Consider the following 25,461-nt stretch of genomic DNA (forward strand, 5'->3'; position numbering starts at 1 on the left):
TATCAATGAGAAAACAACTGCCCTCGGCGTGAACTAAATATCACCCGCTGTCGGTCACAAGATGAAGGTTGTATTTCGACCATAAAGGAAAACATAAAATATTCAATTTTTCTATGATTTCATCACACTGTAATGGATACGGTTACATCAGCTCTGACCCTGACACATAATATCTGGGCTGGACAGGTTATTTGCTTCATCCACACTGACGCCATTAGTTTATGCTCCATTAACTGGAAAACAAAGCCAATACAAGGACTCAGAGGCAGAACCATGATTGATTAGTCTCAGTGTAATTCTCATTTGTAATAATTTTCAAGTGGTCCTTCACCTCCACTTTGCTGATGGGCTAAAGATACACACTTATATATATATATTGTGTGGTAAAGACTTTGAGGGAGTTCGGCCAATAAATCTGATTCTGATAGAACAAAAGCTGTAATCATTACAATAGACGATGCTTTAAATATGGATGTCGCTGCAAAGGAGCATTAAATTGTAAAGCTCGGAAGCTTCACACACATCGTCAACTCGACAGCACAGAAGAACTGAACAGTCAGCGCAGTTTGAAGATGGACAGCCAACATTAGTGTCACCAGTTCACTATCTGACTGAATGTTAAATGTCAGCTACAGTGTTGAATAACGGCCAGAGAAGTATTTTTTGTCAAAAGTTGACCTTTGACCTTTTGGATATAAAATGTCATAATCTTATCCTATTAGACATTAATGTGAATTTGAGTCTTAATTAGCAAATTAATTCTTGAGTTATGACCACAGATATGGTTTATAATGTCATAGTGAGCTTTGATCAAAGAAATCAAACCTTTAAATTGGGACTGGAAGACTGGAACATACATCTAAATGCACAAATCTAAATAGCAATTGATGACCTACGAAGCTGATATGAAGCCTGGCAGGTTCAGCTTCATGATGAGTGTGTGTCCCCCATATTAATTTACCGTTCAGGGATTTGGAGATTCAAGGATTGTTAGAATAGCTGACTATGTAAAGTACAGAGCTGCACGTTGTTTTTTTCGGCGTTTGCTCCAACTCTGGTTGTCGAGGGTGATATCACTTGGATTTCTGGATCAATAAGAAGAAAATTTAAAATGATAAAAGTCTGTGAAAATCTGTTGTTTTATATGTCGAAACAGAAAAGAGGGTCAATAAGAAGTTTTCTTTGGGAGGAATAAATTGCATAAATCTCCTCGGGCTATGTTATGCAACATTAACACAACTAAAAGAAAGTTACTTGATAGATTTGAAAAATAATATGTTCAAATCAAACATAATCTTTGTCCTGAACCTGATGTTAATGCAAGCCTATCAAGACGTCGCAGATCCTTTGTTGCACAGTTGAGAACAGGATTCTTTTTTTCTGGTTGGAAGATTTTAAAAACGTCCATGAGGAGAAAAGGCTATGTGAAACATTGATTTAGAAAAAGTTGAAAATGAATCACACTTCCATGTTTCATTCGTCTGCTACGATGAGTTTAGAAGATCAATGATAAATCCAGAAATGTTTTGGTGCATAGACAACGACAGAATGGAAAAGTTGTTTGGCTTTAATACTTGTGAATTAGCTACCTCTGTCAGGTGGGTTTATTTGTTGAGAATTACTTGAAATTTTAGTTGTTATTCTGGTTCTGGTTTCTGTTCGTCTTTTTAAGAATGGCGCCTTGTAAGCCTTTTTGGGCTGGGCCTATTGTTTGTGCCTGACACAATTATAAAATGAATCAAATCAAAAATCTGAACAGCTTTGAGTCAAAGAGAATATATACATATAAAATCTAAACAAAGGACTCTTGTATATTCCGATTTAGTGACAGGCTAAAGAATGCATTTTGTGATAAATCCAACAGGACATGAGTGCAGCCTCCGTTTATCACACAGATCAGTGATGAGCAGCCAAACGTGGGAGCGTTGGAGCCATACGGGTAAACAGCACCAGGCGACAGCAACTGATGTCACGCTTACATGGTTTGCTCTCCTCGTCTCTGAGCGAAGGTCTCACACTTGTTGCTACGGACTGCTTCTCCTTTGCTGAGAGTTAACACACACTATAGCCATACAACTGGGCCTGCAGCTCTCACACATCAATGCTGAAGCCCACGCACTTTGTTCCTCTCCCCTCCGCGTTGTTCATCTTGCTCAATTACCTCACATTATGGATATCTGTTGTCACACTCGACTGTGTTTGGATTTAACGTCAATTTGTTTGCGCCATTTTCCTATTCTCATAGTCATTGTCCAAAAAAAGAAAAAAAATTCACCTGTATTTCATCTGAAATGATATCAAACTGGGGAAAATTGGCAAATTATCACAGCAGAGAAGCTTTATTTGATCAATTTTACCATTTGGATTTCCAAAAAAAAGATACCGTTAACCTTTGTGAATGTTGCCTGTGGAGTTGCTGCAACTGTCGCAATTTACAAACAATAACACTTTAGGTTATAAACATTGCGACAACATGTTGTCACTATAAAGTTAACAACTGAAACTCAAATTACCACACACTTCCCTTAAATATGAGGGTGAAGAATAAATATCTATAGCATGTTTTAGAGAATGTTATCCTCCTTAAAGAACATTATGGGAACAAAACAAACCCAACAACTTACCACTGAAAATATTATTCAAACATTGCATAATATGCTCAGAACATTTTTCAAACAAAAAAAATACATAGTTAGGAATCTAACGTGGTTCCGCAAAAAAAAAAAAAAATGTAAAAACAGCTTTTTAGCTCGGAGAAAGCTCCCTCGTACACGTGAGCCCGCTGCTGCACAGATGTAAGAGGGATCGTTTTGTCTCGATGGTTTCAGCACAAAGTGGTGGGGAATGAACAAAGTAGAAGGCCACAGTTTTATAAGTCAACAATTAATCTTTATTTTATCGAGTTTCTACGGTTTTGGTTCTGTAGCAACCTACTGGATATTTGTAATGAAGTGCAATTGTACTCAAGCCGGTTACAGTTGAGAGCAATGACAGGCACACGTTTTGTGCAAATTTAACAGCATTAGAACGGTTCCTACATATACACAGCAAAAAATACATGCCAGAGGGAAAACAATACTAAATCAGTTTACATCGACAATAGTTAGGAAGACGTCCCTCGAGAACGATGCCAATCCAAGCTAACACTTTAAGAGACACACATTTTACCCATAGCTGACATACGGGAGAGAACAACTGAGTACACAGTCTTCACACAGTATGAAATGTGTGGTGTTATCCAGCTCCACGGACCGAAACCCTCCAATCTGTCCTCCCAAAGAACACATTAAATCAGAATCCAAACATCGAGCATTGCCATTTAAAACTAAATATACTGACGTTACAAAATGAAAAACCCAAAGTCTGTGATAGACAAAAGAGATAAACCTGCTGGCTGTCTGCCTCGAGAAACTCCGAATGCTTCGTCTTTCCTGCTTGTCTGGCAGTATAATGGCAATGCAAAACTAAAGGTTGGGGGGGGGGGGAAATGCAACTTGAAAGTATCGCAGGCCACACGAGACAACAAAACCATCTGGAACACGGGGGCGACGGCGGCCTTGGTAGAGTCGACTGCAGATGTTTTATCTAAAAAAAAAAAACACCTTCCTAACGCTGCTTTATAGCGAGGACTGGGACAAGACACACGGCGGCTCAATTCTACATCTACATACCCAAAAGTAAAAGTTAAATAATGGAAATGATTTGGCTGCCGGGGAGCTTCAGTTTGTGTCCGATAGCTGTTAAATAAATTGCGGTTATTGTCTTTAAAACATGCGGGAACACAGGGTTACAAGACTGAACTCGGTCGGTGAGCCGGGAGATCGTGGTAGCCGGTCTGTCGTGTTGTAACTCGGACTTTAAAAGCTAAAGTCTGGGTACGCGAGCCTTCTTCCCTCTGTCGTCCTTCACAGTGAAGGTTTAATCGCTGACGGGCTAAATTCACCCCCCCCGGAAACGCTCGCAGCGGCTTGTGTCGGTTTCAACGTGTCGGGTGTGTTGCATGTTGCGACATCTTTTCTGAACACGGCTGCTAAATTTGTACTTCTGCTGGGAGACTTGTTTAAAATCCAAATCGAAAACAGTACAAGATTTAAATCACGTGCATCTCCACGCAACACGATTCTTTTAAATCTGTAAAACAGCAGGAATAAACTCAACTTCTCTTGTGGAATTTGTTTTGGCCCCATTATTAAGCTTGTTTTCATGATCGCATGTTGAAATCTTAATGATGAACTGTGGAACTGGTGCACGCAGTATGATTTTTACCATCTGAACCAGCGGAGTCTCCTAACAGCGTCGGGCAATGCCACTCGTGGAGGAAAGCAGATGCACCACTACATTCTACAGCTTTCCATTATTGTACAATCAAGGGCCACATCGAAATCTTTTACAACCTAGAATTTAACAGCATCAACAAAAACTACTTCAGTTGCATTCAAATGGCAACGATGGAAAAGTAAACTTACTGTAACATACATATTAAATAGTGTATAGTCCATGCAATTGCGCACGGCCGGTTTTGCATCGTTATGGTATGTCGTTATTAGTGTATGGGAGACATCAGCCACCAGTGCATTTCCGACTTAGGTTCAGGGAGAAGAACTCCTAAACACCAATCAGAAACTTTTCAGCCCGACTTGAAGAGCAAGATGGCCACTTGGCCCAAATAGAAGTAAATGAAATGCTTCGTCTCGTGGGTAACGTAGCTGCCGAAGTTCCTCCCGACGATGCAGTGCCAGGTGGGGTTATACTTCTTGTCAAACTCCTGAAAAGAGTCAGAAGGAGGAGATTAAAAAGCGCCATTCAGGGATACTGAGAAAATTATATCTGAAATCAATCAGTAACGGTCCAAAACCAAAGGATATTATGAGTGAGAAGAAGAAGAAGAAAAAAAAAAAAAACATCCGGGTTTTGGTCCTCAGGGAAGATGTGGTGGTTTTAGCAACCTGGTGAGAGTTTATCTTCTGCAATAAAAAAAATTAAAATAAAAAAAAGGGACAATGTCCAATATTTTGCGACTGTTTTGGCCGATTGCCGGTGCCAACATACGCTGTTCCTCACAAACTCTTCGTAATGTTCGGGATGCTGGTTCTTGTGATGGAGCGCCTCCTTACATAAAACCATTTCAAATAACTTCGCTATTCGTTTCGGACACTTGAAAAAGCCTCCAAACCGCAGGCGTATCATTGCACCCTCACACAGGAAACACGGTGTCGAGCGTTTAGTAATAACTCTGATTAAGCATCCAGTGTTTCGGTATAGTTAAAGAATCGCGTCGGTAGAAATGTACATGTTGGACCAGTCCCAATAATTTATTTTAAAGCCTTTATCGGCAGATAACCACGATGTATCGATATTATCGTGCATCCCAACAACTGGTGATAATTTATAGGCTCATTGAAGCAAATTTGCATCGAGATTTAACCCTTTTCAGACCAATTAGTGACTGAGATAAAACTTTACTGGTTCCAAGCAGAGAAATTGAGCAAACTAGTATAAATAAGAGATTCACTGGAATATATTACCGGCAAGTGTGGATGAGAAACTGTTATGTGTAATATATACATTTTCATCTAAAGCCTTATGTCTTATTGTGTTCACCTGTTGTTGTTTTTTTTTTTAAATGTATTCTACTTATATTTGTTTTTTTTTTTTAATAATTTTACTATTTGCCTTTAATTTGTATTTTGTACATTAGGGTCCAGCTGTTTTGATTTCTTTACATTTTGTATTTGTGTTGTGTTGGTAGCTCGTCTGTAAAGCACTCCGAACAGCACCAACCTTTACGACAGACACCGTACAAATAACATCTGACTGAATCGGCTCACCGTGTTGGGAAATCGGAAACTATAGACACCTTTCTTTGGTGTCAGGTTAAAATATTTGTGAACAAGGTGATTTGAGGGGATTTGTGGACCTTAGTAAATCATTTATTAAAAATTCCCGCTCGTGGCCTCATCACAAGAGCCTCATCTCCATGCTGAGCAAAAATAGATGTGAGAATACACAAGGCCCTGAATTTGCAGATCATGTGCCCCCGGTGAGAGCTCGCAGAGCTCCGCTTGGATCCATCCGTGCACCCGTCCTTTCTCACCTTCTTGATGTAGGCTGCGATGTCCTTCTCTATGTTGTACTTCTCCATGGCCTGCGTGGCACAGTCCACGGCGTCCTGCTGCATGTCCTCGGACATGTCTGCGTTCTTGATCACAGCTTTCCTGTCAGTCATGGTGGAGGAGGATGATGATGCCTGCTGAGGAAGAACAGGCAGCACACGTTCAGTCAAGACGTACCGCACTGAAAATTGACACCGCACGTGGTGGCGGTGGTGGTGATGATGGGGATGGTTTAGGCCAGCCGGATCATCGCAAACATCGTTTACACGTAGAAAGCTGCCCGTCTGATACGGCGTTTTCTCACCTCGGCACTCATCTAAATTCATAACTTCAGCTCGTGTATTTCTGTCCGTATTCTTAACTGGACGATGACTTGAACGTTGCATAGATTGGCTGCGAAACTTGATACAGGTGGAGTTATATTACTTGGCAAAATCACTTTCTGATAAAAGCAGCTTCTGCATCAGGAGGACACAAGTATCACAATGTTTCCAGACAACGATGAGCTCACACAAAACACTCCTTCCGCTACCTGTGCTAATACAGTCTTCACGTCAAAGCAGTCGAAATGCATTCAAATACACAATAAAAAATAAAAAAAATAAATTAAAAAAAATCACCATTATGAGAAGAACTCGAATCAGAAATATGTGTCTTTTTCCAAATGAGGAAATTTGCCACTCACCTCTGTTTGAGCCGCGTGAAAACACTTCTTTCCTTAAATATGGATTTCACCCAGCCAGTGGGGAACGCTTTAGATGATGCTGCGGCTAATTGCTTTTTAAAGATTTACACAATAAGCATGTAGGTAGGTTGGCTCTGTGCTGTGCTCCGGCAGCTCCCCGCCCCTCTGCCGCATGCTGCGCCCCGCCATTGGCTGCTCTGCAGCCTCCCCGTGCGTCGCGAGCGTTTTTCTCCAGCTCCTGTCTGCCGGCATCTTATTTCATCCCACAATGCATCATTCACAGCGTACACCGCCGACTGTGGGCTAAAAAGGAAACGAGACCTCGGCGGGTAGGTAGGTAGGTAGGTAGGTAGGTGGGGAGGCATCGCTCGTCTGCGCGTAAAAGGCCTTTTCATCAGCCGCCGTCACGGCCGAGACACCGGAGCTTTGAATATTGAACGCACGAGGTTGCATTGTGCTCGTGCGTGTTTAATATCACGACTACGGCCGCAGCTGTGCTTTTTAAGACTCGTTTCTTGCACCGTTGGCTTTTCGCTTTACCAATTTAAGCTGCGTAATTCGTTGAGGAATTGTAACTCGGGACCAGAAAAACCTTAAATTTGATTCGATTTGTACTTGACAAGTCACACGATTTAAAACGGATGAGAAATAAAAAACAAACTAAAAGTGTCTTTGTTTGAAAGTGTTTTATTGAAAATGCTACGAGAAAAAGTAAGGTTAAGCAAAATCAAACATACAAACTACTCCCAAATGAAACCCCTTCCCAACCTCCCCAAATTTTTTAATTCCTTCATACCAGGCATCTACGACTCCATCCTTTGATCCAACTTCCTGGTCCTCAGTTTCGTTTTCTTGTAAAATAAAGCCATTATCACTGAAAGACTTTAAAGATAGGCAGGGAGGGCCTAATAAAAAAAAAAGAAAAAGAAAGTTGCTCTGGGACTCCCGATAATTAGTTCTGAAATCAACTCATTTGAATCCTGGAAATCTGATCCCGTTCCGAGCATCCATCCTTGCCTATCCCTTTCCTAATCGATCCACTCATCCAGCTCCAAGGATTGGGATCCACTGAGCCACTCCTCCAATCAAAACCTTGAAATACCAGGAAGAAAATCAGAGGCAGACTGTTAGAATAAAATGTCAAGATTTTTGGGCCTAATTTTTTTTTTCCATTTCAGATCAAGAAAAAGAAAAATGCCGCTGAGCACAAAAACTATCACTCCCTGAAGTTAAAACATTTTAACCAATGAGGACATTTAAGGTAAAGTGGGACGCTTTTGAAACAAACTGATTCAGAATTTACATTTGACAGCAAAGATACACTTACATCACAACACTTGATCTAGGACTGCATATTCTGTCACAGGCCAGAGTAGCATGTTAAAAACTGTGTATATTACAATGTACAGCACATATGGCTTAGTTAAATGACATGCATGACATGGCAACCGATCAAAACGTTCAATTTATGGAATATGAAGCATACCATTGCCTCGACCTGATTGCTCCTAGATGTCCTATCCTGACCATACAAATGAAATGTGCTCCACAATGGTTTATTCCAAATCACTTTAATCCTTCTCTTCAGATGTCTAAAGGAAGACACAAGGGTAAAATACAGTTAAGCATCGGGCTCCCCGTCCAAACAGCCCACCCCACATACCAAACGAGAGAAGCTATTAAAAGAAATAAAAAACAAAAATAAAACCTTTTTTTTTTTTTTCCAACACTTGCAAAAACATCGAGTGCATCTCAGAACAACTCAACGTTTTTGGAAGTTCGAAAGCACATTTCCTATTGTTGCAGAAATCGAGCGGACAGAAAGAACGGGGAGAGAAGGAGAAAGCAAAAGGACGAAGCAGCTGGAGAAGAAGGGGAAAGGTTTAAAGAGGGGACGGGACGGTGGGGGTACATCTACACACCAAGATCATCCACAAGGACATTGGGACAAGAAATGCAAAAAATTAAAAAAGCAATAGCTGACATCTGAAGAAACTCATAAAAGGTAAAAACAGGAGGGTATACATCAAAAGGGCAAAACATCGGTGGTAGAAAGGTTTAGGAACGGGAGCGAGAGCGGCTGTGACGAGGCGAGTAGCGGGGCGATCCTCTGCCACGACCACGGGAATTGCTGCGACTGCGGCTGGCGCTGCGACTGCGGCTCCTGCTCCGGCTGCCACGGCTGCGGGAGCGTGATCTTCCGTAACTCGGGCTGCGGGGACCATCTAATTTCACACGAATGTAAGCGGTCTCTCCCTGGCGGACACAAGAGAACTTGACATTGAAAAGACAACATTCCTGCCAAACGGTGGACATACCACAGATGGAAATGAGGGCCGGGGTGTTCTTCATGACATAGCGGAGCACATCCTGAAGTACTCACCTCCACACAGCAAAGACACACTCTATCCATGTCAGTTAATCAAAGCCGTAAACATACCTCATGGGAGCGGAATTTGGTGTTGTCCAGCTTTCGAACGGCATAGGTCATGTCCTCTTTGCGCACAAATTCTACAACCCCGGTTCCATCTCTGTAAACGTCAGCGTAGCACACGTCGCCCGCCTCACGCATGTGGTCCTTCAGGTCCTGCCAGCTGCCGCTCTGGGGGAGACCTGCAAAGGGGGGGGGGGACAAAACAAAAAACAAAAAAAACTAGGATAGCCGACAGATGGTCCACATTTGTGAGAATTACTGGGAAGATGCGTTTCCCTCTAAATGGTTGCTGCAAGACTGGATTTCATTCGGGTTTTTTTTTTTTTTACTGTAAATACAAATAATTTGAAACCGGATTGCACCAAGGATACCAAACATCAATACTAATTGTCACGGCTCTTTATTTTACAGAAGAAATCTTACGGCCAGCTCCCGTGTGTTATGCTTTTAACAGGCATTATTATTCCTGGGAGTTAACTGCAACGTTTCGAGCACACGTGTTGCATTTCTAGACTTTTTTGACGACTTTCGTCTCGGGTCTTTTTCACATCTTTACAGGACTCGCTCATTTAAAGTTGCATCGCTGCACATCACTGCACATAAACATCACTTGAGGACATCTCGAGATGAGGAAATTTCACGATAATGCAATTGTGCCACCGAGTGCAAACAAATTGAATGTTCCAGCAGAACCATGAAAAACACGCGTATTTCTTTTTGCATCCAGACGGGATTTCCTCGCGTATTCCTCCGTCGTATTTGGCCGAATTCAGTACATTTTTTCTCCCAACACAGATATCTCTGGCTTTACCTAAACGTAAATATGATGCTCAAAAAGTACGAGTCCGTCGTATGCATTTGAATGCGTGATCCTCATTTGACGCACTCCACTTCCAACTAAGTTTGTAACACGTGAAGTAGGCTCTTAAAAACTTTTGGAGAGATGCGTTCATGAAGCGCGTAAAACAACCCCCCCCCCCCCCCCCCCCCCCGCGGACATGATCGTACTTCTTGCCGAGTAAAATAACTTGACCCAGCGTCCTTACCCGACACGATGACCCTGTACTCGGAGCGTCTGGACGGTGGCCCGTATCTGCCCCTGGGTGCCCCGCCGATCCCTCCAAACCCGCCTCTGGACCCCCTGCCGCTCCGAGGAAACTCCACACGCAATCTGTACCCGTCGTAATCGTAACCATCGCGCCCGTAGACGGCATCGTCCGCGTCCCTGCAGTTAAAAAAAAAGGCGCAGGTTAAACAAAAGCACGTGGAGGGCTGCGAAGTTGAACCTACACATGCAGAGGTAAACAAACAAACAAACAAATAAATTAATTAATTAAAAAAAAATGTCAGCCATGTCGGCGGGTAGCTTTTTTTTTTTTTTTAACCATTCAACAACGCCTGCTCGTGAAACACTTTGCGTAAGTGCACTCAACCGAGACGATTTTAGTTTCTGTTTGTTGAACTACAAGGAAGCAGCCAATAACATGCACAGTAAAAAACAACAACAACAACAACAACAACAACCAAAAAAAACCCGTGGCGTTGTAAAACAGCGGATTTAACAGCATCTACAAATCTGGAGACGAGACGAGGCAACAGATCTGCGTCTGCAAGGAGGCAACAGACAAACAAAGTTGAAACCGAAAGAGCACACACACACACACACGCACACGCACGCACGCACACACACCACGTTTTGTCACAGGAGCAACGCAACTGTGATCCAAGGAGTAGTCCGAGCCCGGAGTTAGTGCGATTACGCGCGAGCAGGGTAGCAACACAATAGAAGCCGTCTCCGGCCTAGCGGGCTCCTCACCACCGGGCTCCTCACCACCGGGCTCCTCCTCACCACCGGCTCCTCCTCACCCACCACCAGCTCCTCCTCACCACCAGCTCCTCACCTGGGGTCTTCGAATTCAATGAAGGCGAAAGGCGGTCCTCCTCTCCGGTTCTTCAGGTCGATATCTCGGATTGTTCCGTATTTGTAGAAGACGTCCTCCACGTCTTTTGTGCGAATGTCCGGGGGCAGGTTCCCAACGTAAATCCGGCAATCGTTGTTCCCGGCGGGGCCTCGCACGACACCCGACATCGCAGCTAACTGCTAATTAAAGCTAACCGCGCGTTGGTCAGAAAATATTGGGAAACGGCTGCTGCAGCCACGCCGAGGATTTCCCTCCGAGCGGCCTGCGAACGGTCGAGCAGGAACGGAGAAACCAAACCAGTCAAATTGGCGCCGTTTTACGCCACAGTCTGCAGGCTATTGAATAGGGGGGAGGGGGGGGAGACAATGCTCTCGGACGCGGCGCCCACTGGTCCCGTTTTGTTTTTTTTTCTTCTTCAGGAATCGCGCTTCTTTGCAGAGGGAGGCGTTCGTGAATACCGGAAGTAACCTGATACATCCGCCTTACAAAATAGTCCGCCAATATGAGCAGGTGTGTGTCAAAAAGCCATCTTTTTATTTTTTTATTATTATTGTTTCATTACATGGTGCACGTGAATAGACATGGCTGGGAAGTTCTTGTTCGGCCTTTTACTTTTACTCCCATCAAGTTCAAAGCTTTAGTTCCCAGTTAATTTGCAGGTTGTTGTTATTATTATTATGTCCACAAAATATACAGAACAAATAAATGACTACGCATTATTAGAGCTACCCAGTAGAACATAATGTTAAAATTAACCCCACCTTTACTGTATCAGCTGCAATATTAAAGTAGCCTACAAGGTAATATGGCCACATGCATGATTATGTTCAACAATATAACGTATAATTCAGAAATGGGCATTCTGCAAAATGAGTGCTTCTACTTTTGATGCTTGAAGTATAATTTGATGCTATTTTTATACCAAAAGGCTGTTTTTCTGTACTCCCTCGAGAAATAGTCACACTATTAAAGGAAAGAACATTTAAAGTGAACAGGGCAAAGTTCAGTATTTTCCAAAAAGGCTTAGAAAACGTCTGTCTTTAAATATAAAATGAATGTCCTGTATTAATGTAAGTTATGTTGGTGTAAAGAGGTGGGAAGAGTTCTATACCCCCAATGAATGGAAATGGAGAAAAAAAAATTAAATTGTTGTATTATCACCCTCATTAATTTACTGGTTACCTTTTATTCCTGGCAAAATGTAGGTACAAAATATAAGGGTTGTACCTAAAGAAGTAAAATGAAAACTGTTTGTGTCACAACTTTAAAAAAAAAATGCAAATACATAAGGCATGTACAAGTAGCTTGATTAAAAACAATTGAAATAGCAGCAGCTTATGATATTCCATAGTCTCACTCATTCATGCAGGAAAGTCAGTTTATTATTAGTGTTTAATTTCTCTTTAATTATAACTTGGATAATCCATTACCGTGAATTTATATCTTCTTTACTGTTTCATACCATAAATGTCAGCAAACTGATCGTTGACCCCGCCATAATAAAAAAAAATCAAAATAGACAAGTTATCAATGATAGTAATAAGACCACAGCTGCTGTCAGAAAACTGTCCAATAATACCCAAAGTGTAAGTTTTCCAGTGATGCAGCGCTCCATTCACTCAAACAAGAACATATTGGAACAGAAACCAAGAAGTATAATTAAGAAAAGATCCAGTATTACGTGTCAGATTACTTTTCAACCAAATACATTCTCAAATAAATGTATGTAGCATGTTTGAGGACATATAGACAGCAGTGTCATATTGTTTTGATTTGGAGGATGACGAAAAAAGAAGAAATTAAAATGTTATGGCCTCGTGACCGTAAAAGGAGCGTGACAGTCAACAAATCCTGCTAAAACAGAATATCTAAAGCAGATTTTACTGGGTTTTACACAGTTTTATTGCTTAAATGCTCACATTCAAACTCTGTTTATGAGACCACTACGGATCGAACTTTACTGAGAACTTGTCACACACATTTCAATGTAATATTTATATTTCTGCATGTTCATTGCTAAATAGATAATAAAACTAAATTACACAAATCCACACACACACAACACACACACACACACAAAGAAGCTTCACACAACTTTTGTATCCTTCCACATAATCGGCGGGTAAGACTTACATCACATATTTCCACTACTTAATTAACTGACATAAACTAATGTCGTTGCTCTGCAGCCAGAATTCAATGTACTTGCAGTGCATGGCCGGTCAGTATTATGATACTAAGTGCAGGATTTAAAAGCTTTAGTCAGGGCTCTGTCACAAGAACATACTTTACATCCATGACAAAAGTAAAGCAAACATCTTTCTTGCTTTCGAAATACCCAGAGGCCATTGGTCTGATTGTCCTCATTGACGTTATCTACATTACAATTCCTCTGTATCTTGTTACGGTATGGAAGAACACGATGCCTTCTTATACTGATCAGTATGCATGGCAGGGGCCGTAGATGCGCTGGCCGCCATCGCCGTGGTTATCCCCACCAGTGTACTTCCCCTGACACGCCATACTGTTCACCTGGGGACAGAACAGACAGCGAACCAGCAAAGACAAAATTAAGCAAATGCCTGTTGGTGTTTTTTTTGTTTTTGTTTTTGTTTTTTTAAATCTGCTAAATAAGAGCTAAAAATACCTCTGCTCTCTTGATGAACTGCTCCGTGGCAGCTTTCTCGTTCTCTTTATGTCCTCTCCAGGCTCTGAGCGCAGATGCCTGCAGGGCTCGGCCAAAGGAGAACGTCAGGATCCAGGGTTTGCCCAGAGGGCAGTTGTTGATGGCACTGAGGTGGACAGAGGCCTCCTCTTCACTCTGGCCACCTGAGAGAAAAGCCACTCCTGCAGGGAAGAAGAAGAAGAAAAAAAAAAAAAAATTTCACCGGATTTGTCTCTGTTTCTGCAAATTTCATACATTTCTGTTTTAAATCACCCGGAAACGGCAGCGCTTAGACTTAACCTGTGACCGCTGGGGGAACAGTGCGGCGCAGGGCAGTGATGGTCGCCATAGCAACCTCCTCTGGGCTGTACTTGGTGGAGCAGCTGTGCCCAGCAGTGACCATGTTGGGTTTGAGGAGCGTGCCTTCCAGGTACACATGATAGTCCGACATGGCCTTGTACACTGCAGCCAGCACCTGCAGAGGCAAAGCATGTCTGGGATATCCTTCCTCGCTGTCTCACTTTTTATTCCCGTAAGAAACAATGTCTGACACACACGTGCACGTGCAGTGTGCGAGAAAAAGAGAAACGCACCTTCTCAGTGATGTACTGACTCCGCTTCAGGTCGTGATCACCATCAGGCAGAATCTCCGGCTCTATGACGGGCACGATGCCATTCTGGCCGAGTGAGGAGGGATTATCACACAATACAGACGCATCACATGACATGTTGCACAGTCAAGCTGTTACGCTATGTAGTATTGAGTCCTGACCTGCTGGCAGATGCTGGAGTAGCGTGCAAGAACATTAGCATTTTCCGTGATCGCTAGTTTAGATGGATTGGCGTCGCTGAGTTTGAGCACACAGCGCCACTTTGCAAAGACGGCTCCATCCTTTTTATACTGCGCACAGCGCTCTGACAGTCCGTCCAGACCTACAGAGGAATGTCAAAAGATGTACTGTTAATAGGAAGTCCAAAGGGGTTAACATCAGCTGTTGTTTAAGGGTGAGTTTGCGAGACCCTGTGTGGTGGTTTCTCCACAAGTTCCTGCCAGCGGGATAACGCCTTTGTCGACCTGAGGAATGAGGAACACTGATTTTTATTATGTGCAGAAAGAACTCATAATTACTTCAGAATTCATTACCACGAAGTTGCAGTCTTTTTAATTAAAAAAAAACCTCAACTATACAGAACACCACATTCAGTATGAAGCTGCCAGACCTTGATGCCAACCAGGATGCCCCTGTCCCGGATCATTTTGACGAAAGACACGCCATTATCAGAGTGCTGGTACAGCGTCTCGTGGAAGAAGATGACCCCTCCGATGCAGCTGTTGATACGATCGTCCGCACTGAAGAGGATCTGACGAAACTGCCTGCGATTCTCCTCCGTGTTCTCCACTCCGACCTGGGCCAGCCGCTTAGCCATGCTGCCTGAAGTTACCATGTATAAGTGTGTGATGTATAAACCAGATGTTAATGGTATTTATCAGTGACAGAAAGCACATTTGGTCATGCACAAGCAGAATGAACGTCATACATGTCCGAAGAAAAGAAAGACAAGAGTGCTACAGACCCACAGACTCGTCTGCAGCCAGGATGCCCTTCCCTGGAGAAACTATGCGTAGAGCGGTGTCATGCAGCTCCCTCTTCTGAGCCTCTGAGAGAGTTGGGAACTGGTGCGTCATGCTGAGCGGCTGATTGCACGATTAGCCTGTGGAAGAAGATGTGACCTTATAATTAGTCACTCGTTAGCAAATAGAAATGGCAGATTCTATCCTCCCTGAAAGAAAATGTCCTCAGTTTCCCCCAAAGACACATTTCATGTCATAAAGGGAGTGGAGCTGGTTTAGGTTGTACGATACAGTGACGACACATTGGTCCTTAGTTGTATCGTCTAAACTGGGTTACAATGTGTCATGAACCAGCTGAAGTACCCACATTTAAAGATGCAGGGCTAAAAAATCATCCAGCAGCAACTGTTTGGGCCATAACACTTTAAATGCATGCTTTTTTTGATAATAGAAAGAAAGGATCTACTACTATTACTACCTGTGGTTATAGATCTAGAATTAGATGCCATTCTTATTTTGAAATCCCAGATATAATAGCCACATGTTGCAGCAGCACAATAAACCGTCTAAGAAATTTTAATTGGCGTAAAAGAAGGAGTGAAGTTTTAGAATTGCGGCATGTAAAAAAAACAAAAAAACAATCAGTTTGGAAATAAAGTCTTTTAACTGAGATAAAATATACAGTTGATTTTAAATGCATCATCTGCAAATTGGTGCACAAGGACTTAAAGCTAGAGAAAAAAACCCGAAACTAAAAAGTTCTTACCTGGAAGTGGAATCGAACGTGTCCCGTCCACAGATGTGATGAACACTGATGGAGCCGCTCCGTCAGCTCTAGTTTGTATCCAGCTCAAGTGTGTCACATCTCGGAGGCCGACACCCCTGGGCGGGGCTTGTACGCCCACCTTTGCCCCATATACGTAAGAAAATCTTGATCATTCATTGTTCTATTTAAATGTAGTGATACTTATTGTTGTGCGGCTCCTTTTTTTACTCTGATGCAGCAATTTTAAAATTTTCTCAGTCACTTTACAAATCTAGTGCTGACAAACATTCAGTGTTGTAAATAAGTTGAGTTTAGCTTCGATGCGTTTGGCTATTTTTGGGTCCCACTTCATATTCAGGCTGCTCGCGAGTCGTGGATTCAGTCAGAGCCCCCTATAGCAACCTAATTTAAGCGTTGAACGACACCCCGTGGCGAGCTATTTTTATTCTAATTAGTAAAAATGTGCCCAGAGGAACGTTTCGAGTCTCCTGATAATTTGGTCCTCGCCATCAAATTCACAGGGGTGTTTCAGTCTCAGAGCAATTCGTGCTCTCGGTGGCTTCTCTTGTGCGCTTTAAACTGTAAAGAATGTTATGGAACGTTTCAGAAATAGAAACCGTTTCCAGGTTCCAATCAATGTAAATGAACATGTGGCCCAAATTAGACCGAAATGAGGTCAGTCAAATCATTTCCATTGTGAAGAAGAGGTTTTTAACTTTTTTTTGCCTCTTTGTTTCAGGTGCATAAAAATGTACAAATACAGAAACCTGTTATTTCGTATACAGTGTGAGGTGTTAATGACGCTCTTGTGTGAGACAAACAGGATCACGTCTCAGCTTTTGTGCTTGGTTGTGATTAGTTGAGTGTGTTGATCTGCACGGTTGCAGTATAGCTGCCTGTTTTCTGATGTGTGCTCAGTTATGTAACGGCACTGTTTGGCGGAACTCAGTGAGATGTCTCTCTGGCGTTTCAGGGGACTCCTTTCATTGCTACAGTGGGTCAGTGTGCCTCTGAAACGAGATATGGGCCATTGGACTGCCTGCCACTATACAGCCACAACACAGACATGGTGGACCTGACTAAGACAAGGGCCTGAGAGGGAATTCAATGTCAGGAGGAAGCGGAGGGGAGGAGCCGTGCACTCCCATTGAAGAGATACAGTTTTAAATAGATAGTACAGCAATTATAGGTGGCGGCCTCCGCCGGGACCCTCCACTTTTTTTTTTTCTCTGTTACCTAATTAAAAGCATTTAATGATGATACTTTATCTGGTCCTCAATTTTCTGTCCTATTACGGCTGTCCTCGATGGGTTTGTGAGCGCTCGTCTAAATGGGTCAACCCAAGGGTGTAAGTTGTCCATAACGTATGCAGGTGCAGCTTCAACCCGGCATCACGGCAAAGCGTGAAATAGACACGCCGGTCCACTACAGCAAAACGTGAAACAGCCATGCTTTTGCCTGCCTGGGAGTGAAAGTTACACATTTTGAAATGTTTCCCTAATCCCAACCATGTTTGTTCTCCTAACCCTAATTACGTACTTATTTCGTAACCCCAACCACTTATTTTAGCTGTAAGATTAATCTTCCTGTAAATCATATGGCTCTACGCATGCAGTAGGTTTCATTTTCATCCACTACAGGAAAACGTGCATTTTTCACGCCTAGACAGGCCAAAGCGTGGCTATTTCACGTTTTGCCGTGATGCCGCGTTAGCGGCTTTCATATACCTATAAGTGATGTGAGATAGGTGCAAAACGGCAAATATAACAGAACTCATTTACTTCACTGTGGTACTCATTGAAAAGGAACTGTTTAATATTAGATTGAGGTTAGTGTTGTCAGTTTGTTTAAATGATGATGGTTATGATCTGCAGTGACAAAAGCCTGTAACCTGAGCTAAAAAACACTCTTAAATATGTCCCCACTCCTATTTTCTTGTCAAACTGGGATTTTTTTTTTTTTTAATGAATTTAAGTTCTTTGAGATCTGAAGGAAGTTTCTGCACTTTACCCAAATCAGTCCATACCAATGCAAACCAGCCTTTACATTTAAAACCTATTTTATACCAACTTTTTCCTCACAACTCTGGACATGCATTTAAATAATTAGACCTTTTTGATTTCATATAGGTTAAGTTAGTGAAATATTAGGCTTCGTACTCAAGTCATAGGAGTGGCCGTCAAGAAATGTACACCACTTGTATGTTAGCAGTATAATTTTCAAAATATATCTGTTGTAGACTAAAAAAATAACATGTACACAATATTAAAGTTCTATTTGTAAATTAAGGTATTTTACCTGCTTTCATTTGTAAATCTGAAGAAGACATCTTCCTCAGGAGGTGCAAGCAGGAGGTAAACAGCTATGGTCATGTGACCTTTCACAGTATTCGCATGACATTGATGAATTTTAATCAAGATGATCTTTTTTTTCATTTAAAAGTTGAATTTCTTGCACAAAACCTACAAAAACACTTGACGTGTCACAAGTGGGATCTCACGTTCACAAGCCAGGCAACAAAAAACGAATTCCACGGCTGTCGCTTGTGCAAAGGCATAAAAAGCACATTGTGTCTGACAGGTTCATTATTTCCAAACAATGTTATCGTACAAGAGAAAAAACTATTAGCATCAACATTTTTTTTTTGGTAGCTGAATAACAAAAACATGTGAATCAAAGAATGTATCACATACTGTAAATTATACAAATGATTCTAGAAATGTATTTCCATGTGAACTTCAATCTTCAGATTTTTTAAAGTTTTTTTATAATTGCCAGGCCAAAACAACAGAACCAGAACTACCCTGCAGACAAACACAGTCCACTCTTATGCTTCACATGTCTGCTCTGCAGCTGAACTCAGGGCCACGTCGGCCAACGTAGGACAGTTAGGTGGGAGTCGTCGGGGAGTGAAGGATGTGATCGCAGTCAAAGTAGTCCAGTGAAGGGCCTCTGGTCGATTTGGCTGCCCAATCAGGACGGGCCCTGAGCTCAAGGATGAAGTCAACAGGTGTCTTCTGGAGGATGTAAGAGTCGAACGAAGTGCCACGGAAGAAGGCCTGCATCTTGAAACACTCCAGATTACGAAGGCGGTTCAACGGATTCTTGCACAAAAGCTGTATCATTGAAGAGAAACAGATAAGTGTGTCAATTATTCATACAAAGGACTCAAAGTGGGAAAATTAGAAAGAGTGCAATCAAATGTACCGACCTCGGTGAGCAGTAACGTCAGAGCAGAGGTGAAGGTCGTGGGTAGGACGTAGGGAAAACCTATAACCCTCTTCAACATGCTGCTGTGGTCCGGCTCTGCAGGAAGTGGAAACTGCGGAGGGAGACACAGGTGTATGAAAACCAAAATGACCAACAGTTTACAAAGTATGTAGTATGCAGAGACGTGAAAAATGAAGTGCCAATACCTCTCCTGTCACCAGCGAGAACAACATAATGCCAAGGGACCACCAGTCAACGGCGTGGTTGTACGGACCCCCACTTAAAACCTCTGGAGCTGTTCAGATAAAACACAAGATGATAGATCAAGAGAAATCAGGGAATTTAAAAAAAGAAATCACAATCATGTACATCAGAAATGAAGCACCAGAGCGGCAAAGACAACAAGAGAAAAAGTCCTGGAAATAAAATGTAAAGTAAATCACAGGTGCGTCACATTTATAAATGGGTCAAATGAGTCCTTTGGGAGCAAGATGCAGGTGGATCTCTAATGTCGATGCAGTTCTAAAGAAAGACGAGGCGTCGATACAGTCACAGAGTAAAAACGTTTTTTTAAAAATCAATAACAGAATCCTTCAGCTTCTTTAAATTACAATCTAATACATTTCATTGACAGTCTTTGTGGAAGACTTAGCCGCATGTATCTGGGGTTTGGGGAATCTCCCAAGAAAATGTTACTTATTTCAATTAAAATTATGCTGTTTCACATAATTTTTCACCGTCATTATTATAACAATATCTGTGTGAATGTTTCCAAAAATGTAGAAAAGTCAGAGCAGATAATAAATAAACACCCAAAAAGCTTAAAGACAAAACATGCTACAGAAGTCCAGTGGGAGGGGGGGGGGGGGGGGGCAATGACCACCATGAGATCTTATAAAGTCATTTAGTTCGTTTTGATGCTCTCCACACTGATTTTACATTCACTCGGTTTAGCTTGGTGCTGCAACAAAGCCTGATGATGCTTGGAAAAACCTGATTCATGAGACCAGAACCTCACCCATGTACTGGATCGTGCCACATATGGTAAACGCTCGTCCTCCTCGTTTCAGGCGGCGCGAGAGTCCAAAGTCAGACAAACGGAGGTGACCTGAATCAAAGCAAAACACACTGAAACTGATGTTCTTCTACATAAAGCAGCAAATGATTCTGAAAAACAGACTTTAAATTCTTGAATTTGATTCAAAATGTATTTATGAATGGAATGTTACTTATTAGTTTACCAAGTGTATTTACATTCGATTTTAATTTAGGGAGGCTAATGAGCTATGATGTCCCCTTGGAATATGTGTGAAATGCTAATCTAATCTAATCTAATCTAATCTAATCTAATCTAATCTAATCTAATCTAATCCAATGATTACATTTCTCTAAATGTTCATTTTTAAAAGCTGCAAATTGAAAATAAAAACGAGCATTACCTCGATCACTCAAAAGAACATTTTCCATCTGAGAAATCAGTAAAATGATTACCATCAAAAGCCATAAACACACAGATCTGAAAATGACATGTCATTATAAATACATTAAATATAAGAAATGATGCCTTTATATCTCTGTGCATGAGTCCTAAATCATGGAGGAATCCTAGAAATACACAAACAAAAAGAAAGAATATATGACATGGATACAAGTGGATATACTCTTTTAACAAACTGTACAATTCGAACAAGATTTGTAAAAGGTCAGAGTGAGGAACGTTGACCAACACCGACCCAGTGCGCTGCCGAGCTCTGCAGCAAAGAGCCGAACCTCCTCCTCCTCGAAGCGGCCCTTCAGTGACCAGCAGGTGTACAAGTCTCCCGTACTGCAGTAGTCGCACACTGCAGTGGACGAGACACACAGAAACACATCAGGTCTCTGAAAGCAGCAGCTGAGTTAATGCAGGTCAGCAAAGTGTGAGAGGAGATATTAGGAAGGAGGAAACCAAAAAGATTTGTTCATTCCACTGGTTCTGGGGAAAGGAGGTAAGAGGGGTGAGACTGAGTCAAAAACACACATGCTTCTCTGTCGTTAATCTCCTGTTGGCCGAGCTCCAGTTTTAATGCTATGTAAGTTATCGTTCTGTTTTTTTTTTTTTCATGCGAGCATTAAAGACGGTTTTTGAAGCAAGTTTGTTTAACTTGCGATCAGAAATCAAATTTGTGAGTTAAAACAAATGAACTGAGAATAAATTTAATCAAGAATTTTAATTATAAAGAATCTATTGCGTCACAAAACTTTGGATTGCGAGTCAAAAACGTCCACACCACATACGCTGATGGGAGGACACGCTGGTGGGTTTGAGTTGGATCCACAGCCTGGCTGCACTCTCACACCTCACCCCCACCGCTCACACTCAACAGAGGAGTACTGAGTGTTGACCCACACGGAGGTGAGGTGACATTATGTTGCTGTTTTTTATTGAAATGCTTTTAAATGTAGCAGAGCTATCCATGCAGAGGTTTCAAGTCGAATCTACTAACAGAAACTCCAATTCAACTTGTAAGCAAAAGTTTTTGACTCACAACCACAGACTGTATGTAAAGTGGACGTAGCTTCCAGGTCTGAGTGAGGCCAATGCAGAAGTGCCATAAACTGTAATACCACCGAGGGCCACTAGAGGTCGGCTTAAAAAAGCCTCCGGCTCCATAGACTCCCATTCAACTTCTTTCATGAAATGCAAAGTCAATACTTTTTTTCCCCAAAAGTCAGTTTGATGTTGTTAGCTGAAGTCGCTCCTTCTTATTAGTTTTCTGGCTGTCCATCTGAAAATAATCCGTCATTAATTAGAAATTAGACCTAAAAAAGATACGCTTTTGGGGCCGTGTCTATTTGATTGACAGACAAACCTGCAATCAGGTTTGCAGCACAGATGGGCGGGACCTATTATCATCGGTTTCCAATCAGATTGAGTCTGACCTACCACTCGTCCAAATATGGTCACTTCCTGCTCCAAACCTCTCCGAACTAGCAAGATGGCGACGGACAAAATCAGAACTCGAGGCTTCATAGCGGCCGTTCGCAAACCAACGAGCGACGTCACCGTTGGTTGCTGCTGTCTCGAAACCACGAGGCCAGATTCACAATCAAAACCTTTTTGTGACATATTAAAGAGGTTTCATAACCAAAATTCTCAGGCCTGTGACCGAAACCAACAAAACAGTGAAAGATGATTTGTTTACAATCCAAATAATTTTACTCTCAGCTGATGTTTTTACTTAGAAGCTTGATTTTTGATTCCTTGACAACTGACATTTGGGATTATTGTTAGTAAGATGTGCAAAGTCACGCAGCAGCTGCAGCGATACCGGGCGGGAGACGTGAGCTTTACCCGACACTCTCATTAGATGGCAGTGCACCTTCTCAACACCCACTACTGAGATTTATTTGTTATAACAGTCTAATTCATGTTTCTATGGGACCAGAGGAGGAGACGTAACTTCTCAGGAACACAAAAAGGATAGCAGAAGAGGAGAGAGTCGAACTGTGCTATTGTTTTTATTTAAGAACTCACTAATGAAGAGGTGGCGCTGCGTCTGCCAGCAGTCCTGCAGATTGTGGATAAATGGGTGTTTGAGCTGCCGCTGCAATGCAACAGTCGACACACAGATGGACAGTGAATATAACACAGAGGGACAGGGGAGCTTCCAATAGTCCACATAAACAGTGAGGACTCCGTTATGGACAGAAACTGGTGTCAAACAGAGACTAAGTCACATTTCTCCCTGCAGACTTTAAATCTCCTGAACCACTCGGACACACCCACCTCATCTACAATCAATAACCGTTCACAGCTACTTTACTCTAAAAAAAAATCACAACTGTGTAGTTATAAAGCAATTTACAGCAAAAGAAAAGTGCAAAAACTTCCAATTTGACCTTTGTATAAAATCATACAAACGGTGAGCAGAGCAGTGAAAGTAGTTTCAGTAGTTTCACTGCTACTTAGTTACAAGAACAGTAAAGCTGCACTGTTTCTACCAACGAGAACTCTTTGAACTACTGGAAATGTTGTACCTGAATGATGACTTCCTCTTTTGACTGCTCCAGCACTCCATGCTTCAAGATCTCAGACTTTGGTAGAACCTGTGTAACAGTACAGATTATTACACAAACAATATGTCCAAATAGAATGCATTTGTAGTAGTTATCAGTGAATTCACCTTAACAGCATAGATCTTCCTGTTACAAATATCCTTGACTTTCAGGATGGGTCCAAATGACCCTTTCGCTATGAAGCCCAGGATCTGTGAGCACAGAAGTACAGTTACCTCCCTCTTTCCACTACACCTTCCACCTTTCCTGTCTACTTCTCGAAAGACCCATTCTATTGGGCAGTCCTGAGCTGTGGTCCCGAGTACCTGGAAGTGGTCTTGTCCGGGAAATGTACGGAGTGTGAACTCAGGCAGGAAGACATTGATGAAAGCTGGAGGCGTCCTCTCTGCGCCCGACAGCTCCGCTCCGTCCTCTGGAGGCAGCAGGAGTCTGGGGACAGGCAGCCGGCCTTCCACTCCCACGGGCCGAGAAAACACACCTGAGTGTCCGAATCTGTGAGCGATGGAGACCCCCACGTTGGAGAGGAACCCGTGACTGAGTCGAAGCTGAGCAGCTGCTCGCTCCCTCTACGTTTGGTAGGAAAAAGGAAAGAAAAACATAAAGGCTCATTATCGGTGGTGCTTTGATTTTATACCACTTTATATTGCCGTATATAGGGCAGCACAGAATCCAAAGAATATTAGTGAGCTGGAAGCTTGTGAACATGGCCGGATTATAAGACAGCGGGCCCCTGGGCACAGACATGCAAAAGGCCCCACATTCTCCTCCAGAGACATAGAAATTCTCATTATCATCTCTGTGGTCTTTCTGTGGATATTTTCTGTCTCTTTTTTTTAGTCATTTTGTGTCCCTTCGTGATTGTTTTGCATCTCTTTTTGGGTGTTGTGTCTCTTTGTGGTTGTTTTCTGTCTCGTTGTAGTCATTTTGTGGCCCTGACCCTTTGAGTGTTTGTGCTCCTGCCTCAATGGCCCGTTTAGTAATCCCTCTACGCTTTCCCATATAATAAAAAGGCATTAAATACCAATAGGGAGGCATCAAGGGTTTATGAGAAACCAATGGAAACATTTAGGTCATAAAGGTTGAATGTTGTTATTATTAAATATCTTTACATTTTTTTTCTTGGGACTTTTTGGAGGAAATGTGTTCTACAGTTCAAACTCTCTTTGACTGATTGGTCCTCAGTTTACATATTTTCATAAAAGTTTACATCACTAATCTTTGCAGGCTAAAATAATTAAGATAGCAACTTACTGAAAATTATTTACACATATCTACTGCGTGTAGGAGTTTAAAAACATTTGCATGGATGATATATAGAGATATCATTATCTGAGGCTGATTTAATCATCTGCAGCCACAACATCAAAGATCAAATGAGCCTCGTATTGCTGCAGCGCGGGAGGGTCAGTGTTCACGTAACAAATAATCAATGTTTATTTTTGACTTTGATTCAGTCAACAGTTTCCTGCACATCAAATAAATGTGGATGAAAAGACGCATCTGGTTTCGTGGGGTGGACACGTTACTGCATTTAAAACAGAGAATCGATAAGAAGCCTTTCTGTATGTGTCTGCCTTCATCTCCTGCAGAAAGTGAAGTTGTTTTGTTGAAATAAAACGCGGTACATTCACAACGAATCAACATGTAAACAACAAAAACGGAGCAAATCCCATTTACTCACCTTCCTGCTCTTACTGACTTCGCCGCCCATCACATCCTCAGAAACATGAATTCAAAAAAAAAAAAATAAGTATTTCACAAAAGAAATACGTCAAACTGCAAAAAAGACACAAAAAAAACAAAACAAAAAACAGAATCCAGCGCTTCCTCGTGCGTCTTTTTGTGTCTCAGAAACGCACGGCCGCGTCTCGCGCCGCCGCGACGCCCACGTGTCTGCGTGTTTTCGTGTGTGAGGAGGGAGACGCGTCTGCAGCCCGGTTTGCAGGGAGACATCCAGAGCGGCAAGAGCTCCATTCCGCTCCAGTTGAAGCTGTCAGATCGAAGAGCAATCAAACATCCGACTTCCTGCGACCCACA

At 42.2% G+C, this 25,461-nt stretch overlaps 4 protein-coding genes across 6 annotated transcripts; all 4 read right to left on the minus strand.

Annotated features, from left to right (window-relative positions):
• Positions 1–2,867: 2,867 nt before the first annotated feature.
• dynll2a (dynein, light chain, LC8-type 2a) lies at positions 2,868–6,976 on the minus strand. 2 transcript variants are annotated; one of them, XM_069161350.1, is made up of 3 exons: positions 6,799–6,976; positions 6,095–6,247; positions 2,868–4,765 (listed from the first exon to the last, which is right to left on the minus strand). In XM_069161350.1, exons 2-3 carry the CDS (start codon positions 6,224–6,226, stop codon positions 4,628–4,630), a joined length of 270 nt encoding a protein of 89 aa, XP_069017451.1. In that variant the 5' UTR covers positions 6,227–6,247; positions 6,799–6,976; the 3' UTR covers positions 2,868–4,627. The 2 variants fall into 2 exon arrangements, with proteins under 2 accessions (XP_069017451.1, XP_069017450.1); XM_069161349.1 differs by having other exon boundaries at positions 6,095–6,250; positions 6,799–6,974.
• Positions 6,977–7,465: 489 nt separating this feature from the next.
• srsf1a (serine and arginine rich splicing factor 1a) lies at positions 7,466–11,599 on the minus strand. Of its 2 annotated transcripts, XR_011178865.1 has the most exons (5): positions 11,134–11,599; positions 10,279–10,457; positions 9,239–9,411; positions 8,285–9,054; positions 7,466–7,890 (listed from the first exon to the last, which is right to left on the minus strand). XR_011178865.1 is itself a non-coding variant. In XM_069161347.1 (4 exons), exons 1-4 carry the CDS (start codon positions 11,319–11,321, stop codon positions 8,857–8,859), a joined length of 738 nt encoding a protein of 245 aa, XP_069017448.1. In that variant the 5' UTR covers positions 11,322–11,599; the 3' UTR covers positions 7,466–8,856. The 2 variants fall into 2 exon arrangements, 1 of the variants encoding a protein (XP_069017448.1); XM_069161347.1 differs by having other exon boundaries at positions 7,466–9,054.
• Positions 11,600–12,518: 919 nt separating this feature from the next.
• aldoca (aldolase C, fructose-bisphosphate, a) lies at positions 12,519–16,257 on the minus strand. Its single transcript, XM_069161346.1, has 9 exons — positions 16,159–16,257; positions 15,395–15,532; positions 15,041–15,252; positions 14,840–14,894; positions 14,592–14,752; positions 14,413–14,496; positions 14,120–14,294; positions 13,802–14,001; positions 12,519–13,686 (listed from the first exon to the last, which is right to left on the minus strand). The coding sequence occupies exons 2-9, from the start codon at positions 15,504–15,506 to the stop codon at positions 13,594–13,596; spliced, it is 1,092 nt and encodes a 363-aa protein (XP_069017447.1). The 5' UTR covers positions 15,507–15,532; positions 16,159–16,257; the 3' UTR covers positions 12,519–13,593.
• A 1,893-nt stretch (positions 16,258–18,150) lies between these two features.
• Positions 18,151–25,461, minus strand: LOC138205384 (ribosomal protein S6 kinase-related protein-like). The gene is made up of 12 exons (XM_069161364.1): positions 25,106–25,461; positions 23,730–23,990; positions 23,532–23,615; positions 23,386–23,454; positions 22,883–22,952; positions 21,102–21,209; positions 20,933–20,973; positions 20,808–20,835; positions 20,387–20,476; positions 19,575–19,663; positions 19,370–19,480; positions 18,151–19,274 (listed from the first exon to the last, which is right to left on the minus strand). The coding sequence occupies exons 1-12, from the start codon at positions 25,133–25,135 to the stop codon at positions 19,047–19,049; spliced, it is 1,209 nt and encodes a 402-aa protein (XP_069017465.1). The 5' UTR covers positions 25,136–25,461; the 3' UTR covers positions 18,151–19,046.

Source organism: Embiotoca jacksoni, unplaced genomic scaffold, assembly GCF_022577435.1.
Source record: "Embiotoca jacksoni isolate LCO1_2020_lvr unplaced genomic scaffold, fEmbJac1.0.p SCAF_28, whole genome shotgun sequence".
In the NCBI taxonomy this organism is placed as follows: Eukaryota; Metazoa; Chordata; class Actinopteri; family Embiotocidae; genus Embiotoca; species Embiotoca jacksoni.

Excerpts from the sequence above, each read along its gene's own strand:
- srsf1a (XM_069161347.1), bottom strand. The coding sequence starts at position 11,321 with ATGTCGGGTGTCGTGCGAGGCCCCGCCGGGAACAACGATTGCCGGATT. Across the intron at positions 10,458-11,133 it reads ATTGAATTCGAAGACCCCAG|GGACGCGGACGATGCCGTCT; the intron begins GTGAGGAGCTGG and ends TTTTAACTGCAG. Across the intron at positions 9,412-10,278 it reads GTACAGGGTCATCGTGTCGG|GTCTCCCCCAGAGCGGCAGC; the intron begins GTAAGGACGCTG and ends CCCCCTTTGCAG.
- aldoca (XM_069161346.1), bottom strand. The coding sequence starts at position 15,506 with ATGACGCACCAGTTCCCAACTCTCTCAGAGGCTCAGAAGAGGGAGCTG. Across the intron at positions 14,895-15,040 it reads GCATCCTGGTTGGCATCAAG|GTCGACAAAGGCGTTATCCC; the intron begins GTCTGGCAGCTT and ends CTCATTCCTCAG. Across the intron at positions 13,687-13,801 it reads AGTTCATCAAGAGAGCAGAG|GTGAACAGTATGGCGTGTCA; the intron begins GTATTTTTAGCT and ends TTCTGTCCCCAG.
- dynll2a (XM_069161350.1), bottom strand. The coding sequence starts at position 6,226 with ATGACTGACAGGAAAGCTGTGATCAAGAACGCAGACATGTCCGAGGAC. Across the intron at positions 4,766-6,094 it reads TCGCAGCCTACATCAAGAAG|GAGTTTGACAAGAAGTATAA; the intron begins GTGAGAAAGGAC and ends GACTCTTTTCAG.
- LOC138205384 (XM_069161364.1), bottom strand. The coding sequence starts at position 25,135 with ATGGGCGGCGAAGTCAGTAAGAGCAGGAAG. Across the intron at positions 23,616-23,729 it reads CCGGACAAGACCACTTCCAG|ATCCTGGGCTTCATAGCGAA; the intron begins GTACTCGGGACC and ends CTGTGCTCACAG. Across the intron at positions 19,481-19,574 it reads TCTCGCTGGTGACAGGAGAG|TTTCCACTTCCTGCAGAGCC; the intron begins GTATTGGCACTT and ends CTCCCTCCGCAG.